Source organism: Oncorhynchus clarkii, chromosome 32 (assembly GCF_045791955.1).
Source record: "Oncorhynchus clarkii lewisi isolate Uvic-CL-2024 chromosome 32, UVic_Ocla_1.0, whole genome shotgun sequence".
Lineage (NCBI taxonomy): Eukaryota > Metazoa > Chordata > Actinopteri > Salmoniformes > Salmonidae > Oncorhynchus > Oncorhynchus clarkii.
Genome location: NC_092178.1, coordinates 13,523,882 through 13,544,340, shown reverse-complemented (window position 1 = coordinate 13,544,340; position 20,459 = coordinate 13,523,882). Strand labels below are relative to the sequence as shown.

Sequence of the window (20,459 nt, the reverse complement as noted above, 5' to 3'; positions counted from 1 at the left end):
TGTGTTTAAATGGCCCAGTCAGGGTAACATCATGGTTTGTGTTTAAATGGCCCAGTCAGGGTAACATCATGGTTTGTGTTTAAATGGCCCAGTCAGGGTAACATCATGGTTTGTGTTTAAATGGCCCAGTCAGGGTAACATCATGGTTTGTGTTTAAATGGCCCAGTCAGGGTAACATCATGGTTTGTGTTTAAATGGCCCAGTCAGGGTAACATCATGGTTTGTGTTTAAATGGCCCAGTCAGGGTAACATCATGGTTTGTGTTTAAATGGCCCAGTCAGGGTAACATCATGGTTTGTGTTTAAATGGCCAGTCAGGGTAACATCATGGTTTGTGTTTAAATGGCCCAGTCAGGGTAACATCATGGTTTGTGTTTAAATGGCCCAGTCAGGGTAACATCATGGTTTGTGTTTAAATGGCCCAGTCAGGGTAACATCATGGTTTGTGTTTAAATGGCCCAGTCAGGGTAACATCATGGTTTGTGTTTAAATGGCCCAGTCAGGGTAACATCATGGTTTGTGTTTAAATGGCCCAGTCAGGGTAACATCATGGTTTGTGTTTAAATGGCCCAGTCAGGGTAACATCATGGTTTGTGTTTAAATGGCCCAGTCAGGGTAACATCATGGTTTGTGTTTAAATGGCCCAGTCAGGGTAACATCATGGTTTGTGTTTAAATGGCCCAGTCAGGGTAACATCATGGTTTGTGTTTAAATGGCCCGGTCAGGGTAACATCATGGTTTGTGTTTAAATGGCCCAGTCAGGGTAACATCATGGTTTGTGTTTAAATGGCCCAGTCTGTGAGTCCCAAATAGCTCCCTATTCCCTCTGTTGCACTACTCTCTTTTTTATAATATTGGCAATGGGCTGCCATTAGAGAAACAACCTGGTAGACTGTTTTTTATACGTTGTTTATACCTAAAATGAATGAAAATGGTTGCTTAGATTTTCCGTTGTTTGTTTTCAGGGTTAGCTCTCCTATCAGACAATCACATATTCATATCCCTCATTGTTCTTTTGAAGATTGGGGTTTAATCCCCCAATACAGTTCGTAATAATGTGTTTTATTCACGTTCAATTACCACACGCCTAGTTGACCTCCGCTCCCATCTCACAGAACCTAGCCTTGCGTTTTATTGGAACATGTGCTACAATGTCTCAGTCCTACAGCACACACACACACACACACACACACACACACTAGCTGGCAGGATGAATTGCAGTAAGAGACTATTAAAGCGCGTGTGACAGGGGTCTCTATCTCTGCTCTCCTCCTGTAGTGTTTCATTCAGAACCCATTTGTCTCCTCCATAGATTTCCTATTTTTAATGGAACCGAGCACAGGGCAGGGTGAGGGGGGGCAGGGGTGAGGGGGGACAGGGGTGAGGGGGGACAGGGGTGGGGAGGGACAGGGGTGGGGCGAGGTGGTGAGGGGGGACAGGGGTGAGAGGGGACAGGGGTGAGGGAGGACAGGGGTGAGGCGAGGTGGTGAGGGGGGACAGGGGTGAGGCGAGGTGGTGAGGGTGGACAGGGGTGAGGGGGGACAGGGGTGAGGCGAGGTGGTGAGGGGGGACAGGGGTGAAGCGAGGTGGTGAGGGGGGACAGGGGTGAGGGGGGACAGTTGTGAGGGGGGACAGGGGTGAGGCGAGGTGGTGAGGGGGGACAGGGGTGAGGCGAGGTGGTGAGGGGGGACAGGGGTGAGGCGAGGTGGTGAGGGGGGGACAAGGGTGAGGCGAGGGGGTGAGGGGGGACAGGGGTGAGGCGAGGTGGTGAGGGGGAACAGGGGTGAGGCGAGGTGGTGAGGGGCTGGGGCGAGGGGGGACAGGGGTGAGGCGAGGTGGTGAGGGGCGGGAGTGAGGGGGGACAGGGGTGAGGCGAGGTGGTGAGGGGCGGGGGTGAGGGGGGACAGGGGTGAGGCGAGGTGGTGAGGGGCGGGAGTGAGGGGGGACAGGGGTGAGGCGAGGTGGTGAAAGGTGAGGGGTGGGCATGAAGTGGTGAGGGGTGGGGGTGAAGTGGTGAAGTGGTGAAGGATGGATCGGGGTGTTGAATAATTGATACTCCTCCGTCCTGATTCCCAGTTCCCCTCGCCCCGGGGTGTGTATGTCACTCTCCACCACAACGAGGTATAGGAGAAATCCTCTCTGCGCCTTGCTGCGGCTCTGGACTCGGAGTGCCACTTTGACGAGAAAAGGGAGGGGGTACGGTAACCCCTCAACCCCCACCCACGGTAAAGGACGTTTAGCATGAAGAGCGGGTGGATACCGCGTGAGGTTGATATATCGCCGTGGCCAGGCGGGAATGAATAGGCTGGTAATTACTCCGTAAAAAGGCTGGTCAGACAAAAAGAGCAGCGCTATAATTTTAATTGTTTTGTTTCCCTGCAGCCAGAGCTGATTGACACGTAGCCAATGGGAACCGTTATTTATATCCATTGCGCTAATTGTAAAATTGAATAACGTTCACGGGGAGGGGATTAATATCTCTCTCTCTCTCTCTCTCTCTCTCACTTTCTCTCTCTCTCTCTCTCTCTCTCTCTCTCTCTCTCTCTCTCACTGTCTCTCTCTCTCTCTCTCTCTCTCTCTCTCTCTCTCTCACTTTCTCTCTCTCTCTCTCTCACTTTCTCTCTCTCTCTCTCTCTCTCTCTCTCTCTCTCTCTCTCTCTCTCTCTCTCTCTCTCTCTCTCTATTGACATGGCAAGTTAAATGACTTACATTGTGAAAGTATACATATAACAAAAATGGTGGGACCAACAGCAATAATAATAATCCTCTTTTATCATTTCAAATTCTTTGTACTGAATGATAATGTTGGGAAATAAATATTCTCTTAGGTCTGAGTATTTGTCACAGTGTAATAGGAAATGCAGCTCTGTCTCTACCTCTCCCCTGGAGCAGAGTGAGCACAGCCTGTCCTCTCTGGGCAGCCAGGTTTGTCTGTGACGAACAGTCTCTATAGCCAGACTGTCCTCTCTGGGCAGCCAGGTTTGTCTGTGACGACCGGTCTCTATAGCCAGACTGTCCTCTCTGGGCAACCAGGTTTGTCTGTGACGACCGGTCTCTATAGCCAGACTGTCCTCTCTGGGCAGCCAGGTTTGTCTGTGACGACCGGTCTCTATAGCCAGACCGTCCTCTCTGGGCAGCCAGGTTTGTCTGTGACGACCGGTCTCTATAGCCAGACTGTCCTCTCTGGGCAACCAGGTTTGTCTGTGACGACCGGTCTCTATAGCCAGACTGTCCTCTCTGGGCAGCCAGGTTTGTCTGTGACGACCGGTCTCTATAGCCAGACTGTCCTCTCTGGTAGCCAGGTTTGTCTGTGACGACCGGTCTCTATAGCCAGACTGTCCTCTCTGGGCAGCCAGGTTTGTCTGTGACGACCGGTCTCTATAGCCAGACTGTCCTCTCTGGGTAGCCAGGTTTGTCTGTGACGACCGGTCTCTATAGCCAGACTGTCCTCTCTGAGCAGCCAGGTTTGTCTGTGACGACAGGTCTCTATAGCCAGACTGTCCTCTCTGGGCAGCCAGTTTTGTCTGTGATGACAGGTCTCTATAGCCAGACTGTCCTCTCTGGGTAGCCAGGTTTGTCAGTGACGACCGGTCTCTTTAGCCAGACTGTCCTCTCTGGGCAAACAGGTTTGTCTGTGACGACCGGTCTCTATAGCCAGACTGTCCTCTCTGGGCAGCCAGGTTTGTCTGTGACGACCGGTCTCTTTAGCCAGACTGTCCTCTCTGGGTAGCCAGGTTTGTCTGTGACGACCGGTCTCTATAGCCAGACTGTCCTCTCTGGGCAGCCAGGTTTGTCTGTGACGACCGGTCTCTATAGCCAGACTGTCCTCTCTGGGTAGCCAGGTTTGTCTGTGACGACCGATCTCTATAGCCAGACTGTCCTCTCTGGGTAGCCAGGTTTGTCTGTGACGAACGGTCTCTATAGCCAGACTTTCCTCTCTGGGCAGCCAGGTTTGTCTGTGACGACCGGTCTCTATAGCCAAACTGTCCTCTCTGAGCAGCCAGGTTTGTCTGTGACGACCGGTCTCTATAGCCAGAGTGTCCTCTCTGGGCAGCCAGTTTTGTCTGTGACGACCGGTCTCTATAGCCAGACTGTCCTCTCTGGGTAGCCAGGTTTGTCTGTGACGACCGGTCTCTTTAGCCAGACTGTCCTCTCTGGGCAGCCAGGTTTGTCTGTGACGACCGGTCTCTATAGCCAGACTGTCCTCTCTGGGCAGCCAGGTTTGTCTGTGACGACCGGTCTCTTTAGCCAGACTGTCCTCTCTGGGTAGCCAGGTTTGTCTGTGACGACTGGTCTCTATAGCCAGACTGTCCTCTCTGGGCAGCCAGGTTTGTCTGTGACGACCGGTCTCTATAGCCAGACTGTCCTCTCTGGGTAGCCAGGTTTGTCTGTGACGACCGGTCTCTATAGCCAGACTGTCCTCTCTGGGCAGCCAGGTTTGTCTGTGACGACCGTTCTCTATAGCCAGACTGTCCTCTCTGGGTAGCCAGGTTTGTCTGTGACGACCGGTCTCTATAGCCAGAGTGTCCTCTCTGGGCAGCCAGGTTTGTCTGTGACGACCGGTCTCTATAGCCAGACTGTCCTCTCTGGGTAGCCAGGTTTGTCTGTGACGAACGGTCTCTATAGCCAGACTGTCCTCTCTGGGCAGCCAGGTTTGTCTGTGACGACCGATCTCTATAGCCAGACTGTCCTCTCTGGGCAGCCAGGTTTGTCTGTGACGACTGGTCTCTATAGCCAGACTGTCCTCTCTGGGCAGCCAGGTTTGTCTGTGACGACCGGTCTCTTTAGCCAGACTGTCCTCTCTGGGCAGCCAGGTTTGTCTGTGACGGCCGGTCTCTTTAGCCAGACTGTCCTCTCTGGGCAGCCAGGTTTGTCTGTGACGACCGGTCTCTATAGCCAGAGTGTCCTCTCTGGGCAGCCAGTTTTGTCTGTGACGACCGGTCTCTATAGCCAGACTGTCCTCTCTGGGTAGCCAGGTTTGTCTGTGACGACCGGTCTCTTTAGCCAGACTGTCCTCTCTGGGCAGCCAGGTTTGTCTGTGACGACCGGTCTCTATAGCCAGACTGTCCTCTCTGGGCAGCCAGGTTTGTCTGTGACGACCGGTCTCTTTAGCCAGACTGTCCTCTCTGGGTAGCCAGGTTTGTCTGTGACGACTGGTCTCTATAGCCAGACTGTCCTCTCTGGGCAGCCAGGTTTGTCTGTGACGACCGGTCTCTATAGCCAGACTGTCCTCTCTGGGTAGCCAGGTTTGTCTGTGACGACCGGTCTCTATAGCCAGACTGTCCTCTCTGGGCAGCCAGGTTTGTCTGTGACGACCGTTCTCTATAGCCAGACTGTCCTCTCTGGGTAGCCAGGTTTGTCTGTGACGACCGGTCTCTATAGCCAGAGTGTCCTCTCTGGGCAGCCAGGTTTGTCTGTGACGACCGGTCTCTATAGCCAGACTGTCCTCTCTGGGTAGCCAGGTTTGTCTGTGACGAACGGTCTCTATAGCCAGACTGTCCTCTCTGGGCAGCCAGGTTTGTCTGTGACGACCGATCTCTATAGCCAGACTGTCCTCTCTGGGCAGCCAGGTTTGTCTGTGACGACTGGTCTCTATAGCCAGACTGTCCTCTCTGGGCAGCCAGGTTTGTCTGTGACGACCGGTCTCTTTAGCCAGACTGTCCTCTCTGGGCAGCCAGGTTTGTCTGTGACGGCCGGTCTCTTTAGCCAGACTGTCCTCTCTGGGCAGCCAGGTTTGTCTGTGACGACCGGTCTCTATAGCCAGAGTGTCCTCTCTGGGCAGCCAGTTTTGTCTGTGACGACCGGTCTCTATAGCCAGACTGTCCTCTCTGGGTAGCCAGGTTTGTCTGTGACGACCGGTCTCTTTAGCCAGACTGTCCTCTCTGGGCAGCCAGGTTTGTCTGTGACGACCGGTCTCTATAGCCAGACTGTCCTCTCTGGGCAGCCAGGTTTGTCTGTGACGACCGGTCTCTATAGCAAGACTGTCCTCTCTGAGCAGCCAGGTTTGTCTGTGACGACCGGTCTCTATAGCCAGACTGTGCTCACTGAGTCTGTACCTAGTCAATGTTTTCCTCAGTTTTCTCTCAGTCACAGTGGTCAGATAGTCTGCCACCATGTACTGTCTGTTTAGAGCCAAATAGCATTGAAGTTTACTTAGATTTTTTGTGGTTTCTTTCCAATAGGTGATATGTTTTTATTTTTGCTTTGAGATGATTTGTTTGGGCAAGATGTTCTGATTGATGTCTTGAGGTTCTATGGGGTTGGTTTGGGTTGGTGAACTGAGCCTCAGAACCAGCTGGCTGAGGGGACTCTTCTCTTGCTTCATCTCTTGACATTGTAGTGTGTGGAATGTTTTGGGGACCACGCTGGGCCAATTGTGCACCACCCTATGGGACTCCCAATTATGGCAGGTTGTGATACAGCCTGGAATCAAACCAGGGTCTGTAGTGACACCTCTAGCTCTGAGATGCAGTGACCGCTGCATCACTCGGGAGTAAAAGTGAAATAAATAATAAACAAAGTATTACATTTGTTTAAGTACCAGAAGAATAGAGACATTTCAAATGTCATATTATGTCTACGTACAGTGTTGTAATGATGTGCAAATAGTTCAAGTACAAAAGGGAAAATAAATAAACATAATATAGGTTGTATTTACAATGGTGTTTGTTCTTCATTGGTTGCCCTTTTCTTGTTGCAAAAGTTTTGCAAAAAAAATACACTGTGGTATTTCATCCAATAGATAGACAAAATTGGATTTGTTTTGGAATTCTTTGTGTGTCTGTGTAATCTGAGGGAAATATGTCTCTCTAATATGGTCATACATTTGGCAGGTTAGGAAGTGCAGCTCAGTTTCCACCTCATTTTGTGGGCAGTGAGCACATAGCCTGTCTTCTCTTGAGAGCCAGGTCTGCCTACTGTGGCCTTTCTCAATAGCAAGGCTATGCTCACTGAGTCTGTACATAGTCAAAGATTCCCTTAATTTTGGGTCAGTCGCAGTGGTCAGGTATTCTGCCAATGTGTACTCTCTGTTTAGGGCCAAATAGCATTCTAATTTGCTCTGTTTTTTTTCAATTTGTCAAATAATTATATTTTTGTTTTCTCATGATTTGGTTGGGTCTAATTGTGTTGCTGTCTTGGGGGTCTGTCCCCCTTTTCTCTTTCGGCTTCTTGCCTACCTGCCGACCTTCCTTTTCACTCATCCTGGTCCATTAACCTCCCTATCTCTCTCCCCCTGTGTTTCTCTCCTTCTCTGTCTCTGTTTCACTCTCTCTCTCTCTCTCTCTCTCTCTCTCTCTCCCTGTCCTTCTCTCCTTCTCTCCCGTTCTCTGTCTCTCTCTCCCCCTGTCCTTCTCTCTCTCTCTCTCCCCCTGTCCTTCTCTCTCTCTCCCCCTGTCCTTCTCTTCCTCTCTCCCTTTCTGTCTCTCTCTCCCCCTGTCCTTCTCTCCCTTTCTCTCTCTCTCTCTCTCCCCCTGTTCTTCTCTCCTTCTCTCCCCCTTTCTGTCTATTTCTCCCCCTGCCCTTCTCTCCTCTTCTCTGTCTGTCTGTCTGTCTGTCTGTCTGTCTGTCTGTCTGTCTGTCTGTCTGTCTGTCTGTCTGTCTGTCTGTCTCTCTCTCTGTGTGTGTGTGTGTGTGTGTGTGTGTGTGTGTGTGTGTGCGTGTGTGTGTGTGTGAGAGAGAGAGAGAGAGAGAGAGAGAGAGAGAGAGAGACTAGGGTAATTGAGCTCAGAGGGTTTTCTGTCTTCAGTGGCAGAGAGGAAATTAGAATCTTCAGAATCCATTAGAGATGCCTCTCCACAGTCGCTGTTGATGTGTTTGTGCGTGGCACCCTATTCCCTATGTAGTGCACTACTTTTGACCAGGTCCCTATATAAGGAATAGGATGCCATTTGGGACACACCCTACCTCTAACACAGAACGTGGGGGTTTCTTTATAATTCAAATGAAAGCTGTTAAGGTTCGCTAATATACTTGATACAGTATGTATTTTAACCAATGAATAACTGACCTGTGGCAAAAGAATACGAAATAAACATATTAGACTATTTGAGTAATTTGATTGGATGAGAGAAAATATGTGTTCTTTGTGCATTGCATCATCCATGACTTAATCAGTCATGTAATGTTTAGTGTGTGTGTGCACACGCGTTTGTGTGTTATACAGGTGTGCTGAATGCTTCTCTGACACTGAGTGAGTGTAACTCCACAGGATGCAAATATAGAGAGAGGGGATGGAGGGAAGAGATGGAGAGAACAGCAGATGGTCTCATGCATCCTCCCTATGGAGCAATCACTCTCTCTGCCCCTCTCTATCCCTCTTTCTCTCTCTTCATCTCTCTATCTTCCTCCCCCTCTCTCCCCCTCTTTCTCTCTCCCTTTCTCTCTTCATCTCTCTATCTTTCTCCCCCTCTCTCTCCCTCTTTCTCTCTCCCTTTCTCTCTATCTTCCTCCCCCTCTCTCTCCCTCTTTCTCTCTCCCTTTCTCTCTTCATCTCTCTATCTTTCTCCCCCTCTCTCTCCCTCTTTCTCACTATCTCACCATCTCTCACTATTTTACTCCCCCTCTCTCTGCCTGTTCATTTGCACAAATCTGCACAGCACAGTGCATATGTAGGTGTGCTTACAGAGACTCACACACAGTGCATATGTAGGTGTGCTTACAGAGACTCACACACAGTGCATATATAGGTGTGCTTACAGAGACTCACACACAGTGCATATATAGGTGTGCTTACAGAGACTCACACACAGTGCATATGTAGGTGTGCTTACAGAGACTCACACACAGTGCATATATAGGTGTGCTTACAGAGACTCACACACAGTGCATATGTAGGTGTGCTTACAGAGACTCACACACAGTGCATATATAGGTGTGCTTACAGAGACTCACACACAGTGCATATATAGGTGTGCTTACAGAGACTCACACACAGTGCATATATAGGTGTGCTTACAGAGACTCACACACAGTGCATATGTAGGTGTGCTTACAGAGACTCACACACAGTGCATATATAGGTGTGCTTACAGAGACTCACACACAGTGCATATATAGGTGTGCTTACAAAGACTCACACACAGTGCATATATAGGTGTGCTTACAGAGACTCACACACAGTGCATATGTAGGTGTGCTTACAGAGACTCACACACAGTGCATATATAGGTGTGCTTACAGAGACTCACACACAGTGCATATGTAGGTGTGCTTACAGAGACTCACACACAGTGCATATATAGGTGTGCTTACAGAGACTCACACACAGTGCATATATAGGTGTGCTTACAGAGACTCACACACAGTGCATATATAGGTGTGCTTACAGAGACTCACACACAGTGCATATATAGGTGTGCTTACAGAGACTCACACACAGTGCATATGTAGGTGTGCTTACAGAGACTCACACACAGAGCATTCGGAAAGTATTCAGACCCCTTTAATTTTTCCACATTGTTAGTTTACAGCCTAATTCTAAAATTGATTAAATATTTATTTTTTTCCTCATCAATCTAATCACAATATCCCATAATGACAAAGTGAAAACAGATTTTTAGAAGAAAACCCCCCTGAAATAACTTACTTACATAAGCATTCAGACCCTTTGCTATGAGACTCAGGAGCTCAGGTGCATCCTGTTTCCATTGATCATCCTTGAGATGTTTCTACAACTTGATTGGAGTCCACCTGTGGTATATTAAATCGATTGGACATGATTTGGAAAGACACACGCCTGTCTAAAGAACGTCAGTTGACAGTGCATATCAGAGCAAAGACCAAGTCATGAGGTCGAATTAATTGTCTGTAGAGCTCCAAGACAGGATTGTGTTGAGGCATAGATCTGGGGAAGGGTACCAAGACATGTCTGCAGCATTGAAGGTCCCCAAAAACACAGTGGCCTCCATCATTCTTAAATGGAAGACGTTTGGAACCATCAAGACTCTTCCTAGATCTGTTCGCCCAGCCAAACAAGCAATCGGGGGAGAAGGGCCTTGGTCAGGGAGGTGACCCGAACCCATTTCCTCTGTGGAAATGGGAGAACCTTCCAGAAGGACAACCATCTCCGCAGCACTCCACCAATCAGGCACTTACGGTAGAGTGGCCAGACTGAAGCCACTCCTCAGTAAAAGGCACATGACAGCCCGCTTGGAATTTGACAGATGGCATCTAAAGGACTCCCAGACCATGAGAAACAAGATTCTCCTGTCTGATGAAACCGTGATTGAACTATTTGGCCTTAATACCAAGAGCATCCCAGAGTCACCTCTTCACTGTTGACACTGGTGTTTTGCAGGTACTATTTAATGAAGCTGCCAGTTGTGGACTTGTGAGGCGTCTGTTTCTCAAACTAGACACTCTAATGTACTTGTCCTCTTGCTCAGTTGTGCACCGGGGCCTCCCACTCCTCTTTCTATTCTGGTTAGAGACAGTTTGCTCGGTTCTGTGAAGGGAGTAGTACACAGCGTTGTACAAGATATTCAGTTTCTTGGCAATTTCTCGCATGGAATAGCCTTAATTTCTCAGAACAAGAATAGACTGATGAGACTCAGAAGAAAGTGCTTTGTTTCTGGCCATTTTGAGCCTGTAATCGAACCCACAGATGCTGATGCTCCAGACACTCAACTAGTTTTATTGCTTCTTTAATCAGAACAACAGTTTTCAGCTGTGCTAACATACTTGCAACGATGGTTTTCTAAGGATCAATTAGCCTTTTAAAATTAGAAACTTGGATTAGCTAACACAACGTGCCATTGGAACACAGGAGAAATGGTTGTTGATAATGGGCCTCTGTACGCCTATGTAGATATTCCATAAAAAATCTGCCATATCCAGCTACAATAATTATTTACAACATTAACAATATCAACACTGTATTTCTGATCGATTTTATGTTATTTTAATGGCCAAGAAATGTGCTTTTCTTTCAAAAACTAGGACATTTCTAAGTGACCCCAAACTTCTGAAGTATTGTGGAGTATTGTGTGTAGATTGATGATTAATAAACAAATACAAAATAGAATAAGGCTGTAACATAACCAAATGTGGAAAAAGTAAATGGGTCTGAATACTTACCAAAAACATTGTATCTGTGGGTTGTGAAGAGCTAACAATCTGATCAGATTCACTCAGATTCACTTCCGGCGCTATTAGGAAAAAGTCAAGAGGACAGCAATATTAAAACCAAGATGACAGTAATATTAAAAACCAAGGTTACAGTAATATTAATTAAAAACCAAGATGACAGTAATATTAAAACCAAGATGACAGTAATATTAAAACCAAGATGACAGTAATATTAAAAACCAAGGTTACAGTAATATTAATTTAAAACCAAGATGACAGTAATATTAATTAAAAACCAAGATGACAGTAATATTAATAACCAAGATGACAGTAATATTAAAAACAAAGGTGACAGTAATATTAATTAAAAACAAAGATGACAGTAATATTAATCAAAAACCAAGATGACAGTAATATTATTTAAAAACCAAGATGACTGTAATATTAAAAACCAAGGTGACAGTAATATTAAAAACCAAGATGACAGTAATATTAAAACCAAGGTGACAGTAATATTAATTAAAAGTCAAGGTGATAGTAATATTAAAAACCAAGGTGACAGTAATATTAAAAACAAGGTGACAGTAATATTAAAAACAAGGTGACAGTAATATTAAAAACAAGGTGAGAGTAATATTAAAAACAAGGTGAGAGTAATATTAAAAACCAAGATGAGTGTAATATTAAAAACCAAGATGACAGTCATAATAAAAACCAAGATGACAGTCATATTAAAAACCAAGATGACAGTAATATTAAAAACCAAGGTGACAGTAATATTAAAAACCAAGGAGACAGTAATATTAAAAACCAAGATGACAGTAATATTAAAAACCAAGGAGACAGTAATATTAAAAACCAAGATGACAGTAATATTAAAAATCAAGGTGACAGTAATATTAATTAAAAGTCAAGGTGACAGTAATATTAAAAACCAGGGTGACAGTAATATTAAAAACCAAGGTGACAGTAATATTAAAACCAAGGTGACAGTAATATTAATTAAAAGTCAAGATGACAGTAATATTAAAATCCAAGGTGACTGTAATATTAAAAACCAAGGTGACAGTAATATTAAAACCAAGGTGACAGTAATATTAAAACCAAGGTGACAGTAATATTAATTAAAAGTCAAGATGACAGTAATATTAAAAACCAAGGTGATAGTAATATTAAAATCCAAGGTGACTGTAATATTAAAAACCAAGGTGACAGTAATATTAATTAAAAGTCAAGGTGACAGTAATATTAATTAAAAGTCAAGGTGACATTAATATTAAAAACCAAGGTGACAGTAATATTAAAAACCAAGGTGATAGTAATATTAAAACCAAGGTGACAGTAATATTAAAAACCAAGGTGATAGTAATATTAAAATCCAAGGTGACAGTAATATTAAAAACCAAGGTGACAGTAATATTAATTAAAAACAAAGATGACAGTAATATTAATTAAAAACCAAGGTGACTGTAATATTAATTAAAAGTCAAGGTGACAGTAATATTAATTAAAAGTCAAGGTGACAGTAATATTAAAAACCAAGGTGACAGTAATATTTGTCTGTTTGCTTTTGGAGAATGTGTTGGTATATGCAGCAGTGGGGGTTGGGTGAACTGCATGATGGTAGTATCCTTAAGACCTGAAGACTTGTTTTTGCTAACAGAGCTGAAGCCTAGTTGAAGCCCTATCATACTGGCTGTGGGGATCTATACACTAAATATGTTATAACACAGGCCCTTAGCTCATTTTAAAGGTGTGTGAGTGTTTTGTGTGTTTGTGTGTGTGCATGCATATGTACGTGTACAGTGGGGCAAAAAAGTATTTAGTCAGCCACCAATTGTGCAAGGTCTCCCACTTAAAAAGATGAGAGAGGCCTGTAATTTTCATCATAGGTACACTTCAACTATGACAGACAAAATGAGAAAATAAAATCCAGAAAATCACATTGTAGTATTTTTAATGAATTTATTTGCAAATGATGGTGGAAAACAAGTATTTGGTCAATAACAAAAGTTTATCTCAATACTTTGTTATATACCCTTTGTTGGCAATGACAGAGGTCAAACGTTTTCTATAAGTCTTCACAAGGTTTTCACACACTCTTGCTGGTATTTTGGCCCAGTCCTCCATGCAGATCTCCTCTAGAGCAGTGATGTTTTGGGGCTGTTGCTGGGCAACACGGACTTTCAACTCCCTCCAAACATTTTATATGAGGTTGAGATCTGGAGACTGGCTAGGCAGCTCCAGGACCTTGAAATGCTTCTTACGAAGCCACTCCTTCATTGCCCGGGCGGTGTGTTTGGGATCATTGTCATGCTGAAAGACCCAGCCACATTTAATCTTCAATGCCCTTGCTGATGGAAGGAGGTTTTCACTCAAAATCCCACGATACATGGCCCCATTCATTCTTTCCTTTACACGGATCAGTCGTCCTGGTCCCTTTGCAGGAAAACAGCCCCAAAGCATGATATGTCCACCCCCATGCTTCACAGTAGGTATGGTGTTCTTTGGATGCAACTCAGCATTCTTTGTCCTCCAAACACGACGAGTTGAGTTTTTACCAAAAAGTTATATTTTGGTTTCATCTGACCATATGACATTCTCCCAATCTTCTTCTGGATCATCCAAATGCTCTCTAGCAAACTTCAGACGGGCCTGGACATGTACTGGCTTAAGCAGGGGGACACATCTGGCACTGCAGGATTTGAGTCCCTGGCGGCGTAGTGTGTCACTGATGGTAGGCTTTGTTACTTTGGTCCCAGCTCTCTGCAGGTCATTCACTAGGTCCCCCCGTGTGGTTCTGGGATTTTTGGATCCCCAGATCGAGGGAGATTATCAGTGGTCTTGTATGTCTTCCATTTCCTAATAATTGCTCCCACAGTTGATTTCTTCAAACCAAGCTGCTTACCTATTGCAGATTCAGTCTTCCCAGCCTGGTGCAGGTCTACAATTTTGTTTCTGGTGTCCTTTGACAGCTCTTTGGTCTTGGCCATAGTGGAGTTTGGAGTGTAACTGTTTGAGGTTGTGGACAGGTGTCTTTTATACTGATAACAAGTTCAAACAGGTGCCATTAATACAGGTAACGAGTGGAGGACAGAGAAGCCTCTTAAAGAAGAAGTTACAGGTCTGTGAGAGCCAGAAATCTTGCTTGTTTGTAGGTGACCAAATACTTATTTTCCACTCAGCCTCTCATAATTTTAAGTGGGAGAACTTGCACAATTGGTGGCTGACTACATACTTTTTTGCCCCACTGTATATGCACGTTCATGTGTACTTGCATGCACTTGTAGGTATGTGTATGTGTGTGTGCGTGTGTGTGTGCGTGTGGAACAACTTGCTGGTTTCGTCTGACTTCATCTCCCGACGTTCTGTGACAAACGTTACATTTAGGCACATATAATCAACTCTACACTAAGTTTAGACATTCATTCCAACTGGCTTAAGTTAAAGTGTTGGGATAGTGTTAAAACAGAAAACTAATTCCACGGTTAAGTTTAGGCATTGATTTTGACTGGGCTAAATAACTGTGGACGGATGGAGGAGTGGACTAAGATTAAGAAACAAGCTCCTGCTCTGTGGACTGCTGGTTCTGTCCCAGGCACTTTGTTGTTGCCTCAAGTGGCCAGTTTGGACGGCGTCTCTCGACGTCCTGGGGACCTGAACAAATGTCGAATTTGGCCTTGGATCTGGGGTGATCCCACTGGGTTTTAATGGGAAAAAATGTCAGAGCCAGTGGGACGTTTAATTCATCTGGGCTGATTCTGTTTCCATCACAGTTATTGATCACTAGTCAGGTGACAAATCAAACAGGAGGCCGCTCTGCTCTGCTCGCTGGCAGGGTCTGGTGTGTGTGTGAGTGTGTGATTGAGTGTGTGAAAGAGTGTGTGTGGGGCATGTCTGACATAGCATGTTAGTGTGTCTCCATGCATTACAGCATCAATAACAACAGAAACAACTGCTGTTAGAAAGTGTTTTGGGACAGCATCAGGTTGGATAAAAGGCCTCTGTCAGTGATGCCTGGGACAGCATCAGGTTGGATAAAAGGCCTCTGTCAGTGATGCCTGGGACAGCATCAGGTTGGATAAAAGGCCTCTGTCAGTGATGCCTGGGACAGCATCAGGTTGGATAAAAGGCCTCTGTCAGTGATGCCTGGGACAGCATCAGGTTGGATAAAAGGCCTCTGTCAGTGATGCCTGGGACAGCATCAGGTTGGATAAAAGGCCTCTGTCAGTGATGCCTGGGACAGCATCAGGTTGGATAAAAGGCCTCTGTCAGTGATGCCTGGGACAGCATCAGGTTGGATAAAAGGCCTCTGTCAGTGATGCCTGGGACAGCATCAGGTTGGATAAAAGGCCTCTGTCAGTGATGCCTGGGACAGCATCAGGTTGGATAAAAGGCCTCTGTCAGTGACGTCTGGTTACATCTAATTGAGCAGTAGGTTGACTACCTCTGATTCTATATTCATTGATAACAGTGAACTAATGCTTTAATGCACCCATCTTTCTCTGTGTTTAATCTCTGTATCTCCTCTCTAACCTTACCAATACCACCTCTATAACACTCCTTCTCCCCTCTCCTCCCCTCCTCACTCTTTCTTTCTCTCTCCATCTCCTCATCCCCCCTCTCCTACTCGCTTTCCCTCCCTCCCTCATCCCCTTCACTGTCAATGCTATTGGCTTTAAAGGGGCAGCAGATCAGCTGCTGATTAATGCTGCATTTTGGGGGCCATTTGTCTGCTCTGCTGCTCCTGTCTCTGATTACCCCTCCCACCACCTCACCCTTCTCCATCACCTCCTTCGTCCCATCCTGCCCTCTGCTGCCCCTGTCTATGACAGCCCCCCACCACCACCTCGACGGAGATGAATGACCCGCTCTGTTGCTGGGGGATTAAAGTAGTCCTGGTTACCTGACTGGACAAAGTGGTTGTGATTGGTGACCAATGCACCTGAGAGCTCTCTCTCTCTCTCTCTCTCTCTCTCTCTCTCTCTCTCTCTCTCTCTCTCTCTCTCTCTCTCTCTCTCTCTCTCTCTCTCTCTCTCTCTCTCTCTCTCTCTCTCTCTCTCTCTGTGTGTGTGCTTTAAAAAAAGAGCAGGTTTTGTCAGTGTGTCAGCAGGTTATTTGTGTGTGTGTTTCTATCAGGGCAGGGTAAGGTCCCAGCTGTGTGACACTGATCATGGCAGACAGAGATTGGCGAGGGCCAAATAGGGAAGAGACTGGAGAAACCATTTACCGGCCACCGCTGGACACTGATGAATGGACACGGGCCGTTATCGAGCACTACCCTAATCAGCCCAACGATCCACTAGCAACAACATCAGTTTTGTCCCAGCTCATAAGGGGCGGGTCATCAGCCACGTCAGGTCCCATTGGCCCAGCCCTCTGTCACTTGGAACAGACCATGATTAGGTACATTGCCCGATTATCAAATACAAGGAGCTCGTCTGGGAGGGGGTTCAGGTATGGAGGAAGGGGTGTGTGTGTGGGGTTCGTGTGTAGAGGAAGGGGTGTGTGTGTGTGGGGGGTTCGTTGTGGAGGGAGGGTTATGTGTGTATGGGGGGTGTTTATTAGTGATACATTGGGCATTATATGATTTTAAATCAGAAAAGTAAATTGTTTTAAGAATTAACAAAAATTCAGGAGAGGACCATAGCACTTTAACTAGTTACATAATACCGTTCCTTCAATTCGCAAGAGGCTTGAATGTATCTCACCAGAGAATGAATCCTAGCGAGCGAAACAGCACCCCTCTGTCTCTGTCTGTGTAGCCCATCTATATGATCCTGTCTGGTCCAAACGAGTATGACATTGTTGCCGCCCATAGGATTGAACGCAACGGAAGCCAGCGAGCATTAGGCCTTTCTTGATAAAAAATAATAATAAAATAATAGCCAATCAGCTTTGAGCTAAACTGAGCGAGCTCAACAATGAATGATCCTGGCGTACCAACAAAAGAAAGTGTCAATAGGAGCCAGCTTGGATTTGGCTTCACTCCAATCACATGGCATAGAGAGCATATGTCATTGACAGAAACTTGTTGTGCATCTCGTTGTGTTGATGTCCTTAGATGGCTGGCTACCTAGCTAAAATTGGCCCTTTCCTAAATTAGCTAAGAATGGAGACAGGGATTTGGACTTGTGGTTGTACTGTCAAATGATTATGAAGGCGATTCTGATCCAACCATACATTCATACATAGTGCCCCTGGCCTGAGAGGATGGAAGTTCAATATGTAGCAGGCTCATTTTAAACTACCTAATGTTGTCCATGAATCAACAGCCTGATCAAATGGAAATGGCAGAATGAAGACAGCGGTGCAGAATGCCTGAAGATAAAAACAAAATATTAAATATCTGTAAATTTGACTAAATATTAGCACTCCACATACTGGTGGGCAATAACATTCAATCTGGATAAAAACAAATCATAAGGCTAGAGAAATGTATCAACCAATATTATCAACACAGTCAACACCAAAACATCTCAGAGAGTAAGCTTGGAGAACCAATCCCTAAAAGAAAAAGAGACTCCTCGACTGACACAGTCGATTTATGCTTTTCACCACCTGGAACTGTAAGTTCCGACTTGATAAATGATAAATTGTGCATACTAGAACTAGTCAGTGAAGATATAAAGGAGTTGAAGGCGAGCCACGAGATGAGTGACGAAAAAGCTGTGACAACGGAGAAAGAAAGAAACAAGCTAAAAGGTACTGTCAATACTATTGAAATGGACGTTAAAGAAGTTAAAAAAGAGAACATGTTTCTGAGAGAAGCCTTACTTGAAATACAGACTAGATCTATGCGAGAAAATCTGGTACTTACCCTTAAATGAATGAGGGTGACGATCCATAGAGTGTGCTGAAATAATTCCTGGCGCTACAGATCGACAAACTCGAATGTGTAGATCGTTTCTGACAAAGAAAACAGTGATACGAGCGCATAATCATTGTCAAATTTGAATTTTTTTAAAAGATAAAGTAACGTTTAAAAGCCTGGGCAAAAGACTCTCTGTCACGAAAATAGGCATGAATGATCCGTTCCCAAAATAAATTGCAGAACGGCGCAAAGTTCTGTACCCACTCTTCAAAGTGAATAGACTAAAAGGGAAACATGTAGCTCTTGTAGACGATAGACTGTACATTGATAACCAACGGGTTGCGAGACACCAAGACTCCTCCATGGCTATTCTAAATAATACAAAGTTCCCATAGAGGAGTCAAATAATGGAACACCCAATACTATCCATGGGAGGGATTGTAATAACAAACAGGAAAACAATCAAATACAACAATTGACAAATACACTATACCATTCAAGATAGGGAATGTTGTAAAATAATTAGTATTGGACTTCCTATTTATAGTATTTATAAATATATCAAATACAGCATTAGAAGAAATAACAATTATTCAAATAATACATCTTAAAATATAAAGAACAGGAACACAAAAGTACTAAAAAGCCCCAAATTAGGTAGGAATCAACATAGTAGAGATAAAAACACAGCAAACATAGAAAGCACCGTATGTGAGTACATTATATGTGGGGGAGTGTGGTTGTGATGGAAGTTGGGGTGTGTATTTTTGTGATTTGAAAAGTGTGATGAGTTAAGTTTTTATTTTACTAGGCAAGTCAATTAAGAACAAATTCTTATTTTCAATGACAGCCTAGGAACAGTGGGTTAACTGCCTTGCTCAGAGGCAGAATTACAGATGTTTACCCTGTCAGCTCGGGGATTCGATCTTGCAACCATTCAATTTCAAGTCCAAGCCTCTAACCACTAGGCTACCTGCTGCCCCAAGTGAGTAAAAAAGGAAAATGGTTGCAAATGCCAGAGCACATGTGTGTCTGCGAGAAGGAGTTGTGAGAGTTTTCAATTTTGTGCAGATATGGGATATACATTTTAAAATAACTGAACATCTGAGCTTGTGGCTGTTTGTGGGGGAAGGGTAGGGAGAGTATGTGTATGTATCCCACATCTGTTGCTATGGGGTAATGATGTTAGGGAGAGTATAGGATGAAACATTTTTGTTGTTGTAAATGTATATATAAATGCCTGGAATATTTCAATTTTGGAGAATCTCTTATACAATAACTTTAACCTATGTATAAGTACACCTATGTGTAGAATAGTAAATAATGGTTACATCTCAGAAAGAATTAAACTGTCAAGTGGAGTAAAACAAGGTTGTCCTCTATTGGCATATCTATTTATTATGGCAATCGAAATGTTAGCAATTAAAATCAGATCCAACAATAATATCAAGGGGCTATTAATCCAGGGCTTAAAAACAAAGGTGTAATTGTACACTGATGATTCATGTTTCATTTTAAATCCACAATTTGGATTGTCTTTAAAGCTTCAAAGAGACTGATTTTTCTAACCGATCTGGATTACAACTAAATTATGACAAGTGTACTGTACTATATGACGTATTGGATCACAAAAATATATAACTCTTACATTACCGTGTAGTTAACCATTGGATATATCAGTGGATTAACCAGTGGATATAATCTGTATTTACAGTAGCAGTCAGAAGTTGACACACCCACTCATTCAAGGGTTTTTCTTAATTTTTTACTATTTTCTACATTGTAGAATAACAGTGGAGATATCAAAACTATGAAATAACACATATGGAATCATGTAGTATTCTGATCACTGACAATGATGAGACAGCCTATAGGGAGGAGGTCAAATCCCTGGCAGTGTGATGCCAGGACAACAATGTGAGCAAGGCAAATGAGATGATCGTGGATTACAGGACAAGGAGGGCCGAACAGGCCCCCATTAACATCAACGGGGCAGTAGTGGAGCAGGTCGAGAGTTTAAGTTCCTTGGTGTCCACATCACCAACAAACTATCATGGTCCAAACACACCAAGACAGTCGTGAAGAGGGCACAACAACACCTTTCCCCTCAGGAGAATGAAAAGATTTGGCATGGGTCCTCAAATCCTCAAAAATATCTACAGCTGCACCGTCGAGAGCATCCTGACCGATTGCATCACCGCCTGGTATGGCAACTGCTCTGCATCTGACCGTAAGGGACTACAGAGGGTAACCTGTTAGACACATGGCTACCGCAGCATTCTGCAGCAATACGCCATCCCATCTGGTTTTTGACTAGGACTATCATTTGTTTTTCAACAAGACAACAACCCAACACACCTCCAGGCTGTGTAAGGGCTATTTTACCAATAAGGAGCGTGATGGAGTGCTGCATCAGATGACCTGGCCTCCACAATCCCCAAACCTCAAGCAAATTGAGATGGTTTTGGGATGAGTCGGACCACAGAGTGAAGGGAAAGAAGCCAACAAGTGCTCAGCAAATGTTGTAACTCCTTCAAGACTGTTGGAAAAGCATTCCAGGTGAAGCTGGTTGAGAGAAT

General features: G+C 44.8%; 1 protein-coding gene across 1 annotated transcript; it reads right to left on the bottom strand.

Annotated features, from left to right (window-relative positions):
- Positions 1-1,322: 1,322 nt before the first annotated feature.
- On the bottom strand, positions 1,323-1,985 carry LOC139391899 (uncharacterized). Its single transcript, XM_071139517.1, has one exon. It carries the CDS (start codon positions 1,983-1,985, stop codon positions 1,323-1,325), a length of 663 nt encoding a protein of 220 aa, XP_070995618.1.
- Positions 1,986-20,459: the final 18,474 nt, after the last annotated feature.